The following is a 21,236-nucleotide window of genomic DNA, read 5'->3' on the forward strand; positions in this document are numbered from 1 at the left end:
TTATGACATCACTAATGATAGAAACTTTTTGGATATATGATCATCTTACAGGATCATTGTGTAGCATTGTTAATCAAAATGTCATCATGTGGCACATGAAAAGAACAGAAGACAGTGAGATCTCAACTGTCTTACATAAAACCAGCAAGGTCTGACTCCATTATTTTCCCTAAGACTAGAAAAGAGACACCTGTAATCTGTGTTTCCACTCTCTAAATGTGACAGCTCATTTATTCAATTATTAGTGTTGAATCTCAATTACATCTAGAGATTCCTTGAGGACAATAGGCTACATTCAGTCCTCAGAAATTAGTCACTGTAGAATGCAACCTAGCAAAAGCAACCCCCACATTGCATGAAGCTGTGTGTACAATAGACAAAAAAAAAAAAAAAAAAAAAAAATGTATTCACCGGTTACCACAGAGAGAACAAGACAGATTTCAGACTCCTTCTAAAGAAGGCACCTACATTCTAAGTGTACCTTTGAATGACTTTGGCTTTTTACAAAATTAGAATGAACTGAATGCACATCTGTTTAAAGCTGGCATATCACGGGCACATAATAGTCGACGCTCATGTACATGCTGTTGACTGGCAAGTGCAAATGAGTATGCTGATCATTATTGCACATCACTGTGTATTATGACATCTGACCACCAAAATTCAAAATCAAAGCTAAGCACAAAACAGCTACCAACAGCATAGTATTCACTTCATATTTAGCCATTCCATGCCATAACTCCTCTTTTGATTAGCAGGAAGCCTGAGAATAGAGGATAAAATAAATAATAAGAGGACTAGAATTACTGGCTAATTTTAAAATGCCATACAACCTTGGAGAAGGGGGAGCACCAGCTGAGATGAGTCCATATTTTCCCTTGGAGCATTTGGAAGTGTCCTAAAGTGCACATGATACATTAGTGAATGATGGTCTCTAAGGCAGCCACTCTGCTTTTAGAAGCTGAGTGACACAAACACATGTCATGGAAGAAGTTGGCATAGCAACTCTGCATTTGCAACAATGAGTCACAGAGTACCCAGGTGCATAAAACAACTACTTGAATATGTTCTCTTCTCCACAAGATGGTTAAATCTCAGAAAGCATTTGGGTTTGTTTTTTGTTTGTTTTTGTTTTTGTTTGATTCTTATTTTGAGAAACACAAACTCTTGGTCTAATAACTTAAGGTAGTTCTTAACTGAACAGGAGAGGTTATTCATCATTCCTGGAAAGATTTACTGTCTGTATTTTCCCTGTGTAAATAAGTTGACTTTTAGGCAGAAATAAGTCATTTCCATCTCACAATAGATACAATTCTCCATTAACTGGAAAATGGTGTGCCCAAAGTAAGCTTTCTGTGTCTGTTAAAAAAATAATACATTCACCAGAAAAGAACTGCTTACCTCTCGACAACAGGCCCCTTGAATTCTGGGTCAAATGCCCTTGGATCACCTGCATTTAAAACAAAGAACTTTTTAAGCATATAAGCCAGTGATATGGCAAGCAAATAAATATAAAACATTAAAAAACATGGTTGTACATCTTGGCTAGTCCACTGCTCAGGGCAATGTGGAATTCCTAGAAGAGAGGCTGGGAAAAAGTGAGTGAGGACCATGTTCCATGTACCTGTGAACACACCCTCTCACTTTACTGATTACCAACTCTGAAGAGTGCATGCAAGTTACCAAAACTAGAAGCCCTTCTGACCTTCAAAGCCATCGTACCATCTACTACCGCTCAGTGTTGCTGTGGACCTGTGAGGTATACAGTACAATGTGAGATGTCTGCTTATTCCTGCTTCCCCGTGCTCTCAGCAATCAGGAGATTAGGCTTTACTCCAAGAAGGTCCAATGCTAGTTACTGTTCATGTCTACCATACTGACTGGAGAGTACATTAAATTATTATTATATAAATGCTGTTTTAATTGATTCTTAAAGATCTATTGGCAGACTGCATGCCATTTGGGAAGATACCCAGTTATTCATTATTGCATCGGGACTGTGACATAACACTCTTATCTTTAACAGTATAGGTACTTTCAGGATGACTTTTTTCTTGGCACATATGCTATGTAGCAAGTAACAGTTACAAGCTCTGTAAAATCATTTCTGGCCAAATGTCTACATTTGAAATCCCCAGCCCTGGTGTTTCCCTGCAAGCACCCCTACCACTCATTGTAGGGATTTGTCACCGAAAGAAAACTTGGTCCTGAATTGAGGACAGAATTTTAAAAGGAATTGGAAGAAAAAAGATCTCTGTGTATCAGCAACCTGCCCTTCTTGCCTGTGCTGAGTGGAGAAATGAAGCCAGAGAACTCAGAGGCCTCCTCAGGGTCATCACAGTAAGGGCAGAACATCAATAAAGGAAGGTCAGATTTGCAATGAAAAATCCAAGAGCCAGGCAGTCAGTGAGTATTGGATGTTGAGAGCTCTGAGAAGATGGGGAATATACATTAGGCGTGGTCCTATCTTAGAGACGTTATAATTAGTTAGTAAGACTGACATATTAATTCTTTCAATAAATATTTCTTGATACTCTCTATATACCAGGCTATGTGTAGCAATACTTGAACAAAGAATATGCCATGTAAAACAATTAGTAAAGTACTGCATTTTATTGTTGCTATAGTTTGAATGTTTGTGTTCCTCCAAAATCCGTGTTCAGAATTCCCAATGACAGTTTTAAGAAGTGGGGCCTATTGGGAAGTGATCAATCCATAAGGGCTTTACCCTCAGAATGGAGGTACCCTCCTGTCATGGACAAGGTTCCAGAGAGCCTTCGGGCCATCTCTTCTGCAATGTTGGCACATAGTGTTCCTCCTCTTAACCATCTTCCACAATGTGAAGACACAGCAAGAAAACATCATGTTGGAAGCACAGGATTCAGATACAAACATTTGTCAGTACTTTGTCTTAGACTTCCCAGCCTCCAGGTCTATGAGAAATAAACTTGTTGTGTATAAGTTACCCAGCCTAAGGTGTTTTGTTATAGCCACAGGTATAGACCAAGATGTAACAATGCCAAGTATTATGAGACTTCTGAGAGTGTACATTCCTTCAAGGAGCAGAACAGTCAAGAGATCTTTATTTCAGAGTTAGGTTTTTGTAAAAGACTGGAACAAAGGGAAAGGGAAAGGAGAAACATTCTGAGTTGGCAAAACAAAAATTCCATTAAATTTATTATCTCTATTTATTGACCACTTATTATGAGTACCAAGTGAAAAAAGCCACTGCTGAGGATCTGAAGAGTAGCAAAATACATTCTCTGTCTTCAACAAGCCAACAAGGGGATAAAAGAAAAATCATTGTATTACTCAAATAATTACAATAAAAAGCAGAATACAATATCATAAGAAGGGTACAATGTCAGTGTTACAAGAATTGTAGGGAAGAAAAGACCACATTCTATTGAGGAGATGAGCAAGGAAGGGTTCCTAGAGCTACAGTTTTTTAGAGGAACAAGTAACATTTAGACCTGTAGAAATGAATAAAGTCACAGAGGCAGGAGAGAATACATATTTATGGGGATGGTGAAAAGATCAACCAGACTGAAGTGATGGATAATAGGATAGGAAGATAACAAAATAAAGCTAAATAGAAGGTGTGGTACCAGATTATATACAGCCAAAAGAAAAAAACAGGGCTGAGGGGGTTGAGGGTATAACTCAGTGGATAGAACACTTTTCTAGCATGTGCAAGGGCCTGGGTTCAGTCTCCAGCACCAAAACAAACCAATCAGGGATGGAATTTATTTTATACATCATAGGCTACAGGGAACCAAAGAAGGATTTTGAACAAAGTAATGACACAGTAGAAGCAGTGCTTAATAGCCATCTAGCAGCAACCTGCATGTTGTATTACAATGAGCATGGTCAAAGGGAGTAAGTAGCAATCTATTGCAATGTGACAGGTGGAAGTCACGTGAGCCACTACTCATGTTGTGGTAAGGTAATAGAAAGAGATTCAAGGTTCAACAAGAGCAACAATGTGGCTTCGGGCCCAGGAGTAAGGGTTCCTTGGTGAGGATGCCTGCTCACTGCTGCCCACTAGCAGGTGCCCGTAGAAAGTCATTTCACTTGTGAAGTCTTGGTTTCCATTTTGTAAAGAGAAATGATAATAGTACCTATCCCACAAGCTGTTATGATGATTAAATTTACTAACACCTGTAAAAGTGCCTAGAACCATCTCTGGCAGTTCCTAAGCCCCCGTAAATGCTTATTATTTCTCATACGGTTACATAAAAAAGAGAAATAGAACCTGAGGAACGGTGAGACCAAGGGTACAAAAGAGAGAAGTCAAAGATGGCCCCAAATCAAGTGACTCCAGATATTATGGAAACTAATTCTTCATCATTCCTGGTTTCTAATCCAGTTGTAAGGAAAGGTTGATGCTATTAGAACAGTAAGTGGAAGAATTTGTGAAGAGAAGTAAAAATCAACAAATAAATGACTTAACACTACAGCTCAAAGCCCCAGAAAAAGAAGAGCAGACCAACATCAAAAGTAGTAGAAGACAGGAAAGAGTTAAAATCAGAGCTGAAATCAATGAAATTGAAACAAAAGAAACAATTGAAAAAAAATTAACAAAATAAAGTGTTGTAAGAATTGTGATACAGACACACGGGGCCACAGAGGGGGTCATGGACACAAGTTCCTGATTGACACAAGCTGTGACAGCACTTTCTGCCCATCTTCTGACTATACCTTTTGACTGAACACCAGTGTTTATATTATTCTGAATTCTAGATCTCCTTTCTTAAATCATGATATAAATGAGTCTGAATAGTTAGTGTCTCAAAGACTTTCAGGGCATCATTTTCCAACAGCCCTGCAACCCACACACCCATACTGAATTCTCCCATTCTGTAGATCTGGGTTGAGCTTGGGAATCTGAAATTTTAAATGTCCTACCATATGATTCTGAGGCAGAGCAGTTTGGGGACCCCCTAAGCTGCATTTCACAACCTCTATCCTAGTTCATACACAATCATGAATCCTAGCTCTACATAACAGACCAAACCTAAGGGAGCAAATGAAGAGAAAGGCAGGCCATCATGATGTATATGAGCATCGAGAAACACTGTAATTGGGAATAAAATACAAAACAAGAGTTGGGGAAGAGACATAGAAAAACAACATTCAAGAAAGTAAAAATTTCAAGACAGAGGATTGATTACACAGTCTACATGAAAAAATCATGATTACTAAGTGACTGTTTATTCATACCAGGGTCTGCCATTCTGCACAGGTTCATATGGAATGCCATGTGAACTGTACTTCCTTCAGCTGAGCTGTGCAACAGCCCTGGCTCCCAGCAATTCTGTGAAGTATGCTATTATTATCATTGCATTTTACCACTGAAGAAGGTAAGGCAGAGAAGGGTGAGCTACTCACACCAGCCTGCTCAACTAACAAGAGGGGACAGTGGGATTAGAAGGCAGACAGGCTGACTCCAAAGCCTGTGTTGAACCACTGAGCAGTGAGTACCTCGCTGATAAGTTTAAAGTAATTCCACAGATGACTGGGGAGAGGGGGTAAATTGAAAAGGGTTAACAAATATCGATCCTGTAATCATCTGCTTTTACATTAAAGATAGGTGAAACTCGTTTAAAGGTATTTAGGCCAGCTTCCAATTTGGGTGTGACATGTACCTCACCAAGTTAAAAAACAGAATGCAGTGTAAGTGGAACGCCACTGTCCAATCTGCCCCAAAAAGCTGATGCTTTCTCATTCAAAATGCTGGCTCCCTTATATTTTCATTGAAAATACAATGAAACCACAGTCAAATGATAAGATTTCGCTGATTCCATATAGTAAGACAGCTGGAAAGCTATGACTTCACTCTGCCCCCATGTGCTGGCAGAATTTGTATTGTGATGCAAATTTTTTATTTCCTGCAAATCAATACAGGGCAGTGCTTTTACAGGGCCCCTCACATGCTATAATTGCATCTCTGGAATAAATAGCCTGAGAGGCTGGCTAAAGAGCCACAGTGCCTCACTGTCAGATGGCTTAACTGTTGGAAATAATTCATATTTCTCATTTAAAGAAAATGAAAAAAAAAAAAAAACCTAAAATTAGATAATATTTTGTAAGCTTCTGAATTTGGACTTTTTTGAGGACCCAAATTATGATGATAATAGAATCACTGAAAAGCATTTGATAGAGACAGTCCCAGATTTGTTAACATAGTTAATAGTTTGCATGGACTCAGACAATGCAATTTCCTTACACTAGGAATAATTCACAAAGATGAAGGAGTAATCCAGGTAATTAATTCAGTTCTTGACTCAACTGAAAGCAAATGGGAAGATATGACAGCCAGTCATGCTTACAGAGACACTTTTCTTTCAAAGAAATCTGTTTCTCAAAGAAAATGACAACATAACTACCACTGATCAATATAAAAATAAGAAAAAATCTAAAAGGTTCAATTTTGTTCCTTCAGGAATATTTTCCTTTGGCTAACCAAATATGATTCAGAAAGCAAAGGGGGAGCAAACTTGAGACAAGTACATGCTCTGGGACTTAAAAGACCCATTGAGCAAGCAAGTCAGATAACCCTCTGAAAAGCATGGCAAAGTGGAGTAGTACAAAATTAAGATTTGCTTTAAGATTCAACAACAGCCAGTGCAGAACTATGAATAATTATATAGTTGTTTTACTTTATTTTCCAAATACATCTATTGTGTTGTGTCTATTAAAGGGAGCCAATCATTCATCCAGAGAAAGGGTTCCTTTTCCCTCTAAGTCTCAACAAAGGATAAGAAACCACGTTTTTTGCCATTTTTTAGAGGATGATATTCCCTCTTTTCAACCCAACACACGTGGCCTATCATGATCTGGCCCATCTATTACTCTCCCCTCTTCTAACGATTCTGTACTGCTTGTTTCCTCCCTCAAATCAGGTGTTTTGTATATCCTGTTGCTTCTGAATGATATGATTTCCCCCTCCTCATTCCCTTGACAATGGTTTAGAAAGTCTAGACTTCTCCTCACAATTTCTCCACTCATGCTCAAAAAGGATAAGAAGTAACATTCTACTGGCCACTGTCCTAGTGGTGGAGCCCAGCATGGTTAGAGATCAATGCTGAGACCCTCAGTTCACCCCATCCCAAGGCAGCTAAATCCTTTCATCTCTCAGACACACATGCTTTTATTATCTGCATTGTTGTATTTAACACACTATATCACAGGCATTGGTTTTCATGCTGTGTTGGACAAAATAATGACCTCACAAAGAGGTTCACATCTTAATCCCTAGAATCTAGGAATATGCTACTTTACACAGAAAATGTGATTCAATGAAGGAACAGTAACTGCATGAACCCAATGTCATTGCAAGTCATTAGGACAGGGAAGAGGGAGACGGAAAATGTAAAGAAGGAAATGGGAGAAGAAAAACAAGTTCAGAGTGATGTGATGTACAAAAATTAATAAATATATGAAAAGTGTTCAACATCTCTAGTAATTAGAGAAATGCAAATTAAAACAACTCTAAGATTTCATCTTATTCCAATTAGAATGGCTATTTTCAAGAACACAAACAATAATAGATGTTGGCGCGGATGTGGGGGGAAAGGCACACTTTTACATTGCTGGTGGAGTTGCAAATTGCTGCAGCCACTCTGGAAAGCAGTGTGGAGAATCCTCCGAAAGGTTGGAATGGACCCACCTTTTGACCCAGTTATCCAACTCCTTGGTTTATAACCAAAGGACTTAAAATTAGCATACTACAGTAACACAGCCACATCAATGTTTATAGCAGCTCAATTCACAATAGCTAGATTGTGGAACCAACCTAGATGTCCTTCAACAGATGAATGAATTAAGAAACTGTGATACATATACACAATGGAATATTATTCAGTCATAAAGAATAATAATATTATGACATTTTCAGATAAATGGAGAATACCATGCTAAGTGAAATAAGTCAATCCCAAAAAACCAAAGACCAAATGTTTTCCCTGATAAGTGGGTGATGATATATAATGGGGGTGGGAGGATGGGGGGAGAGAAAAATGGAGGAACTTTAGATTATGTAGAGGGAAATTAGAGGGAGGCAGGATATGAAAAATGGTGGAATGAGACAGACATCATTACCCTATGTACACATATGATTACATAAATGGTATGAATCTACATCGTGTACAACCATAGAAACGAAATGATGTACCCCATTGGTGTACAATGAATCAAAATGCAGTCCGTAAAAAATTTAAAAAAATTTTTAAAAACTCCATTGGCCATTTCTGGCTTTGAGATGGAAGAAGCATGAGCAGAGAAATGCAACAGACTCTAGAAACTGGAAAAGAAAACAAATGGATCCCCTGCCCCATCCTGAGTCTCTAGAAAGGAACACACCCTGCCAATGCATTGATCTTGGCTTATTGAAACAGGTTTTATAATTCTGACCACCCTAATTGTACAATAATAAATTTGTGTTATTTTAAGTCACAAGTTTGTAGCAATTCATTATCACAAAGCTAACACAAATTACCATATCTCTTACTGAATTAATAGCTCCTTTAGGGCAGAAACTAGACTTTAGTTATGATACTATTCCTATTACCTACATTAATGCCTGGTATATACATTATAGGCACTCAATAAATACTTGTATATTTTAAAGGGATGTCAATATTATTTTGAACTCTCATATCTTTAATTTAGGTTGTGAAAATATAAATAAGTTCTCAATCTTGACAATCACCAGCTAATCATTTTAGATAGATATCAATTTAGATTAGAGACAAGTAAATAATCTCCTAGAATTACACTGATGTGAAAAATTACTCCTGTATCACCAACACTAAATTAGCAACCAATTTGTAATGTTAAGATCAGTAGAAGTTAACAAAGGAAGTAAGGGATAAAAATAGCCATACAGGTGAATAAAAACTGGGTATCAAATTATGTAGTATCAAATGCCATCTCTACCACCACCAGCTGTATGATCTTGAAAGAAATAATTTTTTTTTTCCTCTCCGAACTTCTATTCTGTGACCCATAAAACAATGGCAGAGAGGGAAAAAAATGAAACAATTTCTAACTTCAGGGGAGACTATCTTACATGGAAATCATAAAATATATGTTATCCTAATAACCAAAGTAGATTGGAGTAGAATCAATACCACCCAACTTTGATTGAATTGACATGTTGGCTATAAGTGACAATAATTCTAGAAAAGTTTCAATAACTAAGCCAGGTGTAATATGAATGAAATAACTTTTGGAAAAGAGGAATTTTAAGCCTGCTTAGAGGAGATATGTTATGTGGGAAAGCTGGGCAAGAGTGCATGTTTAGGTATAACAAAGAGCTAAGCCTGAGGAAGGAGACACAGTGGCAGTTAGAGGAATCAGGCTTGTTATCAGGAGTTGGAGTAGGATTCACTAAGCCCCCGAAGTTTCTTAAAAATAGCACAATTGTCATGTGCTTCTGTATCTGCAAGATGCAAAGGAAATAGGAAAGTTAAAGCAGATAAACCAACCAGGAGATTGCAGGCATATTTCATACAAATGATTGTGGGTGGTGACTGAGGCTGCAGCAGTGAGAAAGGATGAAGACAATTCCAGATGCATTCCAGAAGAATACATTAGGTGGGGGTGAAACAAAGGGCATGGTACCAGCTGCATCACCTAACATGACAATACCTCTTGCAGAAAATATGCATGTTCCAGACAGAAACATGACCCCACGTTGGACATGGTAAGATTAATGGAAATGCAAATGAGAAACCTTCAGCACTGACTTCAAACCAAATAATACAGTGGCATAATAATCTTATGATGATTATTTTATCCCCAATCTGAATAGCGTCCTAAATATATAGGATGGTAAATCACTCTATATTACATCATGAGTGTCAAATCTCCTGTTTTAAGAAAGATTTTTTTTAAATTACAAGGGTGGTTCTTAAATGGTTTGTATCACTATTTGAAATAATTTGCCCTATACAAATATAAATCATAAACAATTCTTGTATAACCTTACAAATAATACCTAAAAGGACCAACATCTACCTTCACAGAGCAGTTAAAAGAAAGCAGATGCAAAGCACTCAGGCTTCTTCTTAATAAATTGATTTTATAGGCAGCACTGAGGGATGCACATGTGGGGCATTGGAAATGCACTTTTGAAAAAATGATTTCTCTTGACTACTATGACAAATCAGTGAATTTGTGCTATGGAACAGCCATGAATTATTGGATAATCACACATCTTCTCAGAATAATAAAATTCTGAATCAATATTGATTTAAAAAGAGAATCTAGAAGCAAACAAGAACATGAATTGAGTTTGAAGGTTATCAGCTTGGGTTTTTTTTAATATTTCTTTATAGCCATGTCTGTATTTTATTGCTCAACATGAGGCACTCAAAAAAAAGACCTATGACATATTCTAATTACATTGGAGTAACTCCTTATTTTCATAGGTTATGTACTTCATTATTACACAAGGCTCTTTCTCCCTACCTCCTAAGAAATACAAGAACAATTTCACAATCAGAGATGGAAAATGAACAGCATATTTACTCACCCTAAATATAAAAATTAGTAACTTTACCTTGCCTTTCCATTTACCAAGTTCAGGAAATAGCACAGAAAATTGAATATAGGCTGGGGAAAATGATAGTTTTCACCATTACATAAATACAAAATTAACTGTGACAGAGAAGGAGAAAATTGTCTTTAAAGTTATAATTGAGTAAAAGACTTTCCATTAAACTTAAGAGTAAACTCTACTATAGAAAAATAGCAAGAATTTGATAATTTATCACAAGTACATGAAGCGGTTTTGGGAGCTAGAGATAACATCTCTCCCCTGCTTCCCCATATCATCCACAGGTTATTGATGAGAACAAAATTAAACTGCTTATCAATACTGACTTTTGCCACAACTCAAGAAGATGGAAGATAATTGCTGGAAAAACAACCCTGAAGTATAGGGGGAAAAAGCATGTATTTGCCCATAATTCCTATGCACAATACAATGCATAGGAATTTTTATTTTGTTCCAACAAATAAAAATTATAGATGGAATTCACTATTAGATTCTGTACCATGTGGATGCCTCTATCTGTGGTATAATTGAAAAATTGTGGTAAACAACAGTCTCTCACCAATGGGTCAGGACAGTCCCTTACAATTACAAATAGGGGAAACAGCAGAGAAGAAGGACAGACACAACCTACTGCGTGGCCCGCATTGAATAGTTCTAAAAGAGAGAGAGGGAGAGAGACCCAAGGCTCAGGGTGCTGGTGGTGTGTGTGTTACAGAACAAGATAATCACTTGGAATATCTGGAGGCTTATCCATTCCCTTCTAGAGTCCTGTCTCTTTGGAAGAAGTCCAAGATAGAACTGCCTGAACTTTATACTAGTAATTCTATGGAGCATATGTGAGGCAGAAAATCACAGAATAGATTCCGCCCCCCCCCCCCGCCCCGCCTCTCTCTCTCTAAGCAAATAAAAAGTATGGATACAAAGCTTAAAGAACATGTTCTTCAAAGCACCTGAAAGGAGCTGACAAAAAAAGAGGCAAAATCAGGCCAAAATCTAATGAAAATGAGAACACAGAGAGAAGGATAATACTAAAGCCAATGTAGCCGCAAAGAAATCTACTGTCTTAGCAGGCTTAAGGAGAAAGGAGCACCAAACACATTGTCCAGAGACTCCCCAAGAAGTAGAGCAAAAGAGATCGCTCCCTATGAAGTTGGAATGCCACAATGAGGAAATTATCATGTCACTGAGTAGAAAGACAAGAAGAAACACCCTCACTTGAATTCGCAGTGTGTGTGAGTAATTTAAAGAGGATTCAACCTATGTTGAATCCTAGATGTTCCTAGGAAACTGACTGACAGGCCATTTTTATAACACACCTTTGCCGTAAGAATTCTCACAATTTTCCAAAGAAAATATGCAGCTCACAATTTAAAAAAATACATAAATAAAACACCTTGAAAGAACTAAATAATCAGCAAACAGAAACAAACCCATAAAGTCTTCAGATATTTAAATTACCAGTCCCAGATTACAAAATAACTGTGCTTACTATTTTTCAGAAGTAAAAGACAAACTTGAAAATAATCTGAAACACTATAAAAATTATCTAGCAGATTTGTAAGTGAAGGCGATTGAATCTGGAAGTGAAAACCACAATAAATGAAGTGCATATCTCTGTAGATAAGTCTGACATCGGAATAGATACAGCTGAAGAGATGGTTGGCAAACTAGGATGTAATTCAAAATAGATTATTTAGAATGCAGCATAGAGAAACAAAGGGATGGAAAATATTAAAGAATAGTTACCATACTGAGGATGGAGTGAGAAGTTTTAACATACACCAAATCATGACTGGGAATACAACTCAGTTGGTACAGTACTTACCTAGCATACACAAGGCCCTAAATTCAATCCCTGCACCACCAAAAAAAAAAAAAAAAAAAAAAAAAAGCAACATACACCAATTCATATTTCCAAAAGGAAAGACCAGAGACTTAGAGACAATGGGGAGAAGTAATGAAAAAGATAACAACAACAACAACAACAAAACTGCCAACATAGAATTCTATACTAGTGGCAGTATGTCCAAGGAAAAGGGTGAAGTAAAGAAACTTTCAGGCAAAATAAACATAAAAAAAAGTATGCCACCAGCAGGCACTCACTAAAACATTTTGAGCAAATATTTCTGATAGAAGAGAAAGCAGACCAGATGGAAGACTTTTGATGAAAGAGGAAATACAGAGTTATCACGACTATATAAACCAATAATAATAAAGTCTTATAGGATTAAATAAAACAAGAGAAAATTATGTCAATAAAAAAACATAATCCAAGAGTACAGGCTTTTTAAAATTTTTTTCTTTTAGTTGTACATGGACACAATACCTTTATCTTATCCATTTATTTATTTATTTTATGTGGTGCTGAGGATTGAACCCAGTGCCTCACACATGCTAGGTAAGTACTCTACCACTGAGTTACCACCACAGCCCAGTATAGGATTTTTGTATGGTGGAGAAAAAGGCCATCAGACTTATCTAAAACCCAGAACAGTGAGGCACCTGGAAGCACAACACAGGTGATGTGCAGTGCATGGACTGAATGCTGTGTTTCTCCCAAATTGATTCACTGGAGACTTCACCCCCATGGGGATGATATTTGAAAGGTTTTGAGATTGTTTTATGCAGATGAGGTCATCAAAGAGGATCCCCTTGATGGGATTGAAGCCTTGTAAGAAGAGGAAAAGAAACCAGTTATCTTTGCCATATGAGGACACAGCTAGAATATGATCATTTTCAAGCCAAAAAGAGGGCATTCAATAGAAATCCAATTTGCAAGCACCTTTATCTTGAAATTTTCAGTCCCCAGATCTGTCTGTTGTTTAAGCCTTCTACTATGTGGATTTCATTAAGACAGCCTGTGCAGACTCAGGCATATATAAGCTCAATTTTATTGACAATTACATTAAACATAAATGGACAAAAGGTGCCCATAAAAGATAAAACTGGTCAAACTGGATAGAAAAGCAAAATGCAACCCTATGTCATACATGTCTCCAAAAATAAGAATAGAAAAATTTTGAAGCAAAAGAGAGAAAATGAGAAAAGATGTAAATAAAAAAGAGTTGTAGGAAAGCTCTGGAAACAAAAATGATAGTAAAATAACAGTCATTTCAAGTTTCAATCAACCAGGGAGATGTAATGATTTTAATTATAAACTTAATAATAAAATGTAAATGCATTTATAGTAGAGATTTTGACACACTTTCTCAGTATTTTAGCAAATACTACTACAATCAAACAGATGAAAAGATCAGTAATTGTACATTTTATTTAATAAGTGATGACAGGACAATGGATATTCTTAAGGAAAAATAATGTTATACTTGAAGCCCCTACTTCTCATTAGACACAAAAAAGCTGAAAGTGAAAGGTAAAATTACAAAACCTCTATGGCCTCAGAAGGAGGATTTATTAAGGGTGAAGAACAGATAGTAAACAGTCTCTTTGTAGGGAGAGGGAAGCAGGGTGTTTCACATAAGGCGTAGAAACATCAGGCTTTCTTCCTGCTATAATGCACTTATCAGTAGATGTTCTAAATTATGGGAAAGCAGTTCCATAGATCCAGATGTTCACCACTCCATAATAAGCAGCCTCTCTTGAGGGTAGGACTGCATGTGCAGAAAGCCAAGAGTAGTCATTCTGAGAGTCTCCCACTACAATCGTTGAGATTCCAACATTCTCAAAAACAAATAATGTATAATGAATCTAATTACAATAAAAATAAGAAATTTTGTTCGTGTAAAGATTCAATAAAGGAAGGGACGGGATAACCATAGAGGATGCTTGCAATACCTGTATTTTGAATTACGAATATCCAAAATATATAAATAAGTTTTATTTTTTTAAAAAAAGCATAATTAAAAAGCAAAGGACTTCACAGGAGGAAGTTCAAATGTTCAATAAATAATGAAGTACTACTGAATCTCTATAATTAGGAAGATGTAAATTAAAACCACAAAGAAAAACCACTATATACCAACAGTGATGTGCAAAAAATGAACATCTTGGTAATTATATGTTGACAAATTTGTGGATTAAAGGGAACTCTTATGTACTACTAATGAGAACAAAAATGAGTGGAAGTGTTTTGAAAAAGTTCAGCAGGATCTGATCCTATGACAGAACAATTTCACTGCTAAATATATACCCCAAACTTCTACACATGTGCATAAAGATATACATATAAGTTTTCATGGCAGCATCATTTGTAATAGCCAACAATTTAAAAAAGTTAAACATCCATCAAAGGTAGAGATGATAAATAAATGATGATACGTTACTACAATGGAATGCTAAGTAGTTGCCTCTTTGCTGGAGGTATCAACTGTCCTGAATTCAGTGATGATCATTTCCCTACTTTTCTTGTAGCCTACCACCTTCTATGCATTCTACATAATTCAATTCAATATATAATCCAATTTTTGCTATTTTTGGCTTTGCAAAAATAAGATCATATGATATTTGGCTTCCCATTTTCTTCATCATTATGTTAGATTCATACATACATATGATCTTTCTGTGTGTGTCTGTTTCTCTCTCTCTCTCTCTCTCTCTCTCTCTCTCTCTCTCACACACACACACACACACACACATGCATGTGTAGAAAAATAAAAGACTACATTTTCCAAACAGTTAGTCCAAAATAGAATACCAATATTATTTCAGAGACTCTCATCTTTCAGGTTTGGAGGCTCCATCCATTCAGTCAGTGAATCAACCATTTCTTATCTTGATTACCGCTGCAGTCTGTGTAATTTTAAGAAGTCACTTCCCTAACAAAGATCTCATAACATTCTGACTATATACTGCTCATCCTACAGTTTTTGTTCAGCGTCTGCCATCCGTATTACAATATATAGGCTCTACAAAGGGAGGTTTTGTTCATTTCATTCACAACTGGAGGTCCTGCCAGTCAGAACAGTGTCTGCTTCATAGTAGATGCTGATTAAATATCTGTTATGAACAAATAATGGAATGTATCCTAGAGCTGTATTTTAAAGTTTTGCTGCTACTTTTTATTCACTTTTTATTCACTCTATAAAATAAGCGGGTGCCAGTTATGCTTTTCATTATGCTGCTTATGCAACTATTGGCTAGAACACATCATAAATATGACTGGAGAAGTGCTCTGCTTTCACATTTCAAAAACCTGACAGCCAGCCAGATTTTCAACTTGCATTCTGCAGAGATATCATGATGATGAAGTCACAAGGAAGGGATGATATGCACACTGCCTGAGCACTGTCTAGTCCCTGGGGCTGCTTCAGTGATGTTTTTGTCAATAGTCATTCCTCCTGCTCTGATAGCCAAGGATGGGTGGTCCTTCCAGCCTTAGCTTCTTCATGAAGGAATAATATGGGACAAGATGGAACCTGTGCTCAACACGTTTCCAAGGACTCTTCTCCCACACTTTATTCACTTTGAAGTCCTGTAAATTAACACTTTACCCTTCTCTCACTAGTGTTCTTAAAATAACATATTTTAGAATCCAAATGGAACTGTGTTAAGGGATTTTAGAGCAAAGTTTCTACTTCTAAAGAAGTAGAAAAAAGAATATAAAGACTATATCTTCTATTTTTAGAATCACTGACGTTGTCGGTCCCTAGCCATAAATTTCCCTGACCATTCTCATGCCACAGGCAAGACTCAGAAGATTGTGAATACATTCTTGAGAGAAGCTTATGGGAAGGTCAACACAGCTATATGCAGGTGGGTACTCTAGGCGCTCTGAATATAATTCAGGTTACAGCCAATTCCCAACCATTCTGAATGTCTCCTGATAAATGAGATATCAGAGCTAAGGTGGAAAGAAGAGCTTACAAATTTAAATGATCAGCCAATGGCCTGCCAACTCTTGAGCTCTTCACTAAAATCTTGGAGGTCATCTCATTCTCCCAAGCATTCTGCAATCTCTGAGACATCATATCTGACTCAGGTTCATTAGGCAACTTTTATGTTCTCAAGTGAAAGGGAGCTCATTTTTCGGTCATCTTTCCTGTGTTGAGATGATCCAATTGAAGGACAGGTCCAACACCTTCATCTACTTCAGCAAACATTAAAAGAAATGAAAGGCTGAGAAATATTTCTACATTTTGTCTGGATTTTAAACCTGTTTTTCAGCATCTACTTGTCCCCACGCTATGTTATCAGAATCATGAATGGGAGGTTAATAAAGTATCTTTATTTTTTCAGTGATAAATTTAGAGAAAATTTCTAAATTATTGTATTGTATTGTCTGTTGAATTAACAAAGATTTTCTATATACATTCTAATTCATAGAAATTTCATAATAAAATAAAACTAGGTTTGATATATGTAAAGAAAGAGTTCTTAACTAATGTCAAAGATAATTACAGGAAATAATTGTAAAACTGTATTGTTTGGCTTCTAACATAAACAGTGTAGCAGAAAGATAGCTAAACAAGATGAAAAATGTTATATTCTTGTCCTGCCTTATATTTAAAAAATTGTCTTGAAAAAGTCATTTTGCCTTCTTATATCTCAGGTTCTGTTAAAACCTGGATGTAATCCATATACTAGTTACATCACAGTTGGGAAAATCAAAGAGATCATGATGTAAAATCATTAATTAGAAGTTGTGAAAGTGTTGTGATTACCATTTTACTGTTAAATAATAAACAATGTATGCAAAGGGTCTGACACATAATAGGTCCTTAATAAAAATTATTTCCCTTTTCTTTTCCCACTTTGCTCCTAAGATTCCAGATCAATTTTAATTCCCATACCATATATACCATCCGTCCTGTCTTCAATCATCTCAACAGTGAATAGTTAGAAAAAGGAGAAGATCATCTTTATGGCTTCCTTTCTTGGTTGTAGCTTCTGAAGGCTTTCATGCTCTAAAATAACTTAAAGTGTTTTCCACACATCTCAGCTCTTGACCTTGAAGGATCAGGCAGTTTGCAATACTCTGCATTGATAGAGAGCCCTTAACATATGAAGATGTCCTAACCCAAAATTTCCCTTTATGTTCATTTCAACCACTAAAAGAGGTTTCTCTGAGTATTGAATAGCATTGATTTTATTTCTCTGAGCATTTGCTGTGTGAGGCACCGCCAGGGACATAAAGATATACAATAAACAACCTCTCTTATGAAAAAGAATTGCAGTGAAGAAGCAGGAATACACAAATGTACAATTACTGTAATAGAAGAAAGAGTTCAGAATGCTCCAAGAGGAAAATAACAAAGTCCTCAGAAAATGCAAGGGAAGGATAATTCATATTCTTCATTTGTGAAACCAGGAAAATCTTCACAAAGGAAGTGACATGAAAGATAGCTGCTGAAAGAGGGGAGAGAGGCTATTCCTAATGGGTGGAGGAAGAAAACCCTGAAATGGTGAAACTCAGTGTGACAGGGAAAGCATGTACCACACAGCAGGGAAATGGGTAAATATGGCCATTGCTGGTTTCAGTTGAAGACACTTTCAGATCAGCTAGGCTTCACTTTCTTACTGATTTGATACTTTATTCGTGCTCTCAAAATGCATTATAAAAACAAGTATGATTCAATAACTTACATGCCAGATGCCACTTCTAGAAAACCTGTTTCAGAACTTAAGAAGTGTTGAAAAACAACATGCCTTTAAATTTTAATAGGGCTTTTGCACTAATCTGTTTCTAGTTCTGTGCTTCTTCAGTGTCACTTGCACACACACACAGAGAAAAGCCTACAGTCCAATGCTATTGCTCATGAAAGCTTGTGACCCTATAAATTACTTTAATTTCATTCTAGAAACTGTATCTGATTCATAGTTAACAAACCTAGTAAAAACAGAAAGAGAAGAACAGAACAGAAAACTGGCAAGAATTTGGGCAGCCAAGTTTCTCCAGCAGACAAGTACTTAAAGTGATGTAAACCAAGAATGAACAAATGGGATGGAATCAAACAAAAAGCTTCTTTCTTCACAGCAAAGGAAACAATCAAGAATGTGAAGAGAAAACCTACAGAAGGGGTGAAATATCTTTACCCCCTGCATCTCAGATAGAGCATTAATCTCCAGGATATATAAAAAAAGTTCAAAAAACATAACATCAAAAAACAAATAACCCAATTAATAAATGGACAAAGGAACTGAACAAACACTTCACAGAAGAAACACAATCAACAAATCAATAAATACACGAGAAAATGTTCAACATCTCTAGAAGTTAGAGAAATACAAATTAAAACTACACTGAGATTTCAGCTCACCCCAGTCAGAATGGCAATTATCAAGAATACAAGTAATAATAAATGTTGGCAAGGATGTGGGGGAAAAGGTACGCTCATACACAGCTGATGGGACTGCAAACTGATACAACCACTCTGGAAAGAAGTATGGAGATTCCTTTAGAAAACTTGCAGTGGAACCACCATTTGATCCAGTTATCCCACTCCTCAGCATATACTCAAATGATTTAAAATCAGCATACTACAGTGATGCAACCACTTCCATGTTTATAGCAGTTCAATTCACAATAGCCAAGCCATGGAACCAACCTAAGTGCCCTTCATCAGATGAATGGATAAAGAAATGTGGTGTGTATATACACAATGGAATATTATTCAGCCATAAAGAAGAATAAAATGATGGCATTTGCCAGTAAGTGGATGGAATTGGAGAATATCATGCTAAGTGAAATAAGCCAATCACAAAAAAACCAACAGCGCAATGTTCTCTCTGATACGCAGATGCTAACTGACAATAAGTGGTGGGGGGGAGTAGTGAAGAATAGAAGTACTTTGATTAGACAAAGGGGAATGAAGGGAAGGGCAAGGGAATGAGAATAGGAAAGATAGTAGAATGAAGTGGACATTACTTTCCTATATGTATATATAAATACACAACCAATGTAATTTCATATCATGTACAATCAAAAGAATGGGTAGTTATAATCCATGTATGTATAATATGTCAAAATACATTCTACTGTGATGTATAACTGATAAGAACAAATAAATTTTAAAAAGATACAGTGAATGTAGAGTTCAAAAAATATTCACGCCATATTTGGTAGATAAATTATCCTTTATTGTTATACTAAGGCCAAACTTTACATATTTAAAATTTAAATATGATTATTACATGAAAAAACAAGTTTTACATTGTTATTATTTGAAATTTTTCCAGTTTTATTGAGGTTTAATTGTCAAATAAAATTTTTAGATATTTAAGGTATACAATGTGATGATTTGATATTCATGTACATTGTGAAATGATTGCTACAACCAAGCCAACCATCGATCACCTCACCGAGTTATCAGTTTTTGTATGTGGTGAAAACACTTAATGATCTACTCCCTTAATAAATTTGAAATACATAATACAGTATTTTTAACTACAGTGACCATGCTACACTTTATAACCCCAGAACATATTCATTGATTTTTGAAATTGAGTTAACTTTATTTTTAAATTAATATTACTTTGACAAGTCATAATTGTGTACATTTATGGGGTACAAATGATGTTTCAATGTATGAATACAGTGTGGAATGACTGAATCAAGCTAATTAACATATTCATCGCCTCACTTGTTTATCATTTTATGTGGTACATTTGAGATTTACTCGCTAAGCAATTTTGAAATACACAGTACATTATTGATGTACTGTACAGTCACCTTGTTGTGTAGATCTTAAAGGTTATCTCTTCTGTGTAACTAAAATTCTGTATCTTTTGACAACAGCTTCCCATTCTCTCCCTTCCCTATCCTCTGCTATTTACCCTCTACAAGTTTATTTTTTCAGAATGCAAATATAAGAAGATAATGTGGTATTTGTCTTTCTATGCCCAGTTTATTTCACTATGCATAATGCCTTCTAGTTTCATCCATGTTATTACAATTTACAGAATTTCCTTCTTTCTAAAACCAAATAGTATTCTATCGTGTATGCCGTATTGTCTTCACCTACTCATCTGCCAGTGCCACAGGTTGATTCCATACCGTGGCTATTGTGAATAAGACTGCAATGGACGTGGAACTGTAGATACTCTTTGACATATTAATTTTAATTCCTTTGGATATAGACCCAGATGAGGAATTGCTGGATCATACAGTAGTTATATTTTTAGTTTTGAGTAACACTCACTCGTATTATTTTCTTTAATGGATATACTAATTAACATATCAACAATGTACAGGGTTCACATTTTTTCACATCCTTGCCAACACATATCTTTCATCTTTTGGATAATAGCCAACAGATGTGAGGTGACATCTCACTGCAATATTAGTTTGCATTCCCCTGATGAACATTTTTTTACCTACTTGGTGGAAATTCATGTTTTCTTTTGAGAAATATATGCACAAGTCCTTTGTCCATTTATTAATTGGGTTGTTTTCTTGCTATTGAGGTGTTTGAGTTCATTTTTTCTTGCCTCTTCTTCAGCTATATAGTCCTAGAAACTTTTAGGAATTCCTAGTGATAGGAATTTTTCAGTTTTCTTATAATTTCGTAGGACCATCATCATATATATGTGTCCATTGATGAACAAAATGTCATTACATGGTGCATGACTGCATGAAATCAGAAAGGGTGAGACTTGCCACTTCGTATTTTTTTGCTCAAAAATTGTTTTGATTATTCAAAGTATTTGTGATCCCAGCAAATTTAAGGATTGTTTTCTATATTCCTTTGGAAAATGACACTGGAATTTAGATAAG

At 36.1% G+C, this 21,236-nt stretch overlaps 1 protein-coding gene across 2 annotated transcripts in view; it reads right to left on the reverse strand.

Moving 5' to 3' along the window:
• Positions 1-21,236, reverse strand: part of SLC44A5 (solute carrier family 44 member 5) — a 330,443-nt gene that overhangs the window by 118,290 nt on the left and 190,917 nt on the right. For both annotated transcript variants that reach the window (XM_079128981.1, XM_079128980.1), the window contains exon 2: positions 1,402-1,450. In XM_079128981.1, the coding sequence (XP_078985107.1) occupies positions 1,402-1,450 (49 nt within the window). The remainder of the gene's footprint in view (positions 1-1,401; positions 1,451-21,236) is intronic.

The sequence above is a fragment of the Sciurus vulgaris genome (genome assembly GCF_902686455.1).
Source record: "Sciurus vulgaris genome assembly, chromosome: 1".
Classification (NCBI taxonomy): Eukaryota; Metazoa; Chordata; class Mammalia; order Rodentia; family Sciuridae; genus Sciurus; species Sciurus vulgaris.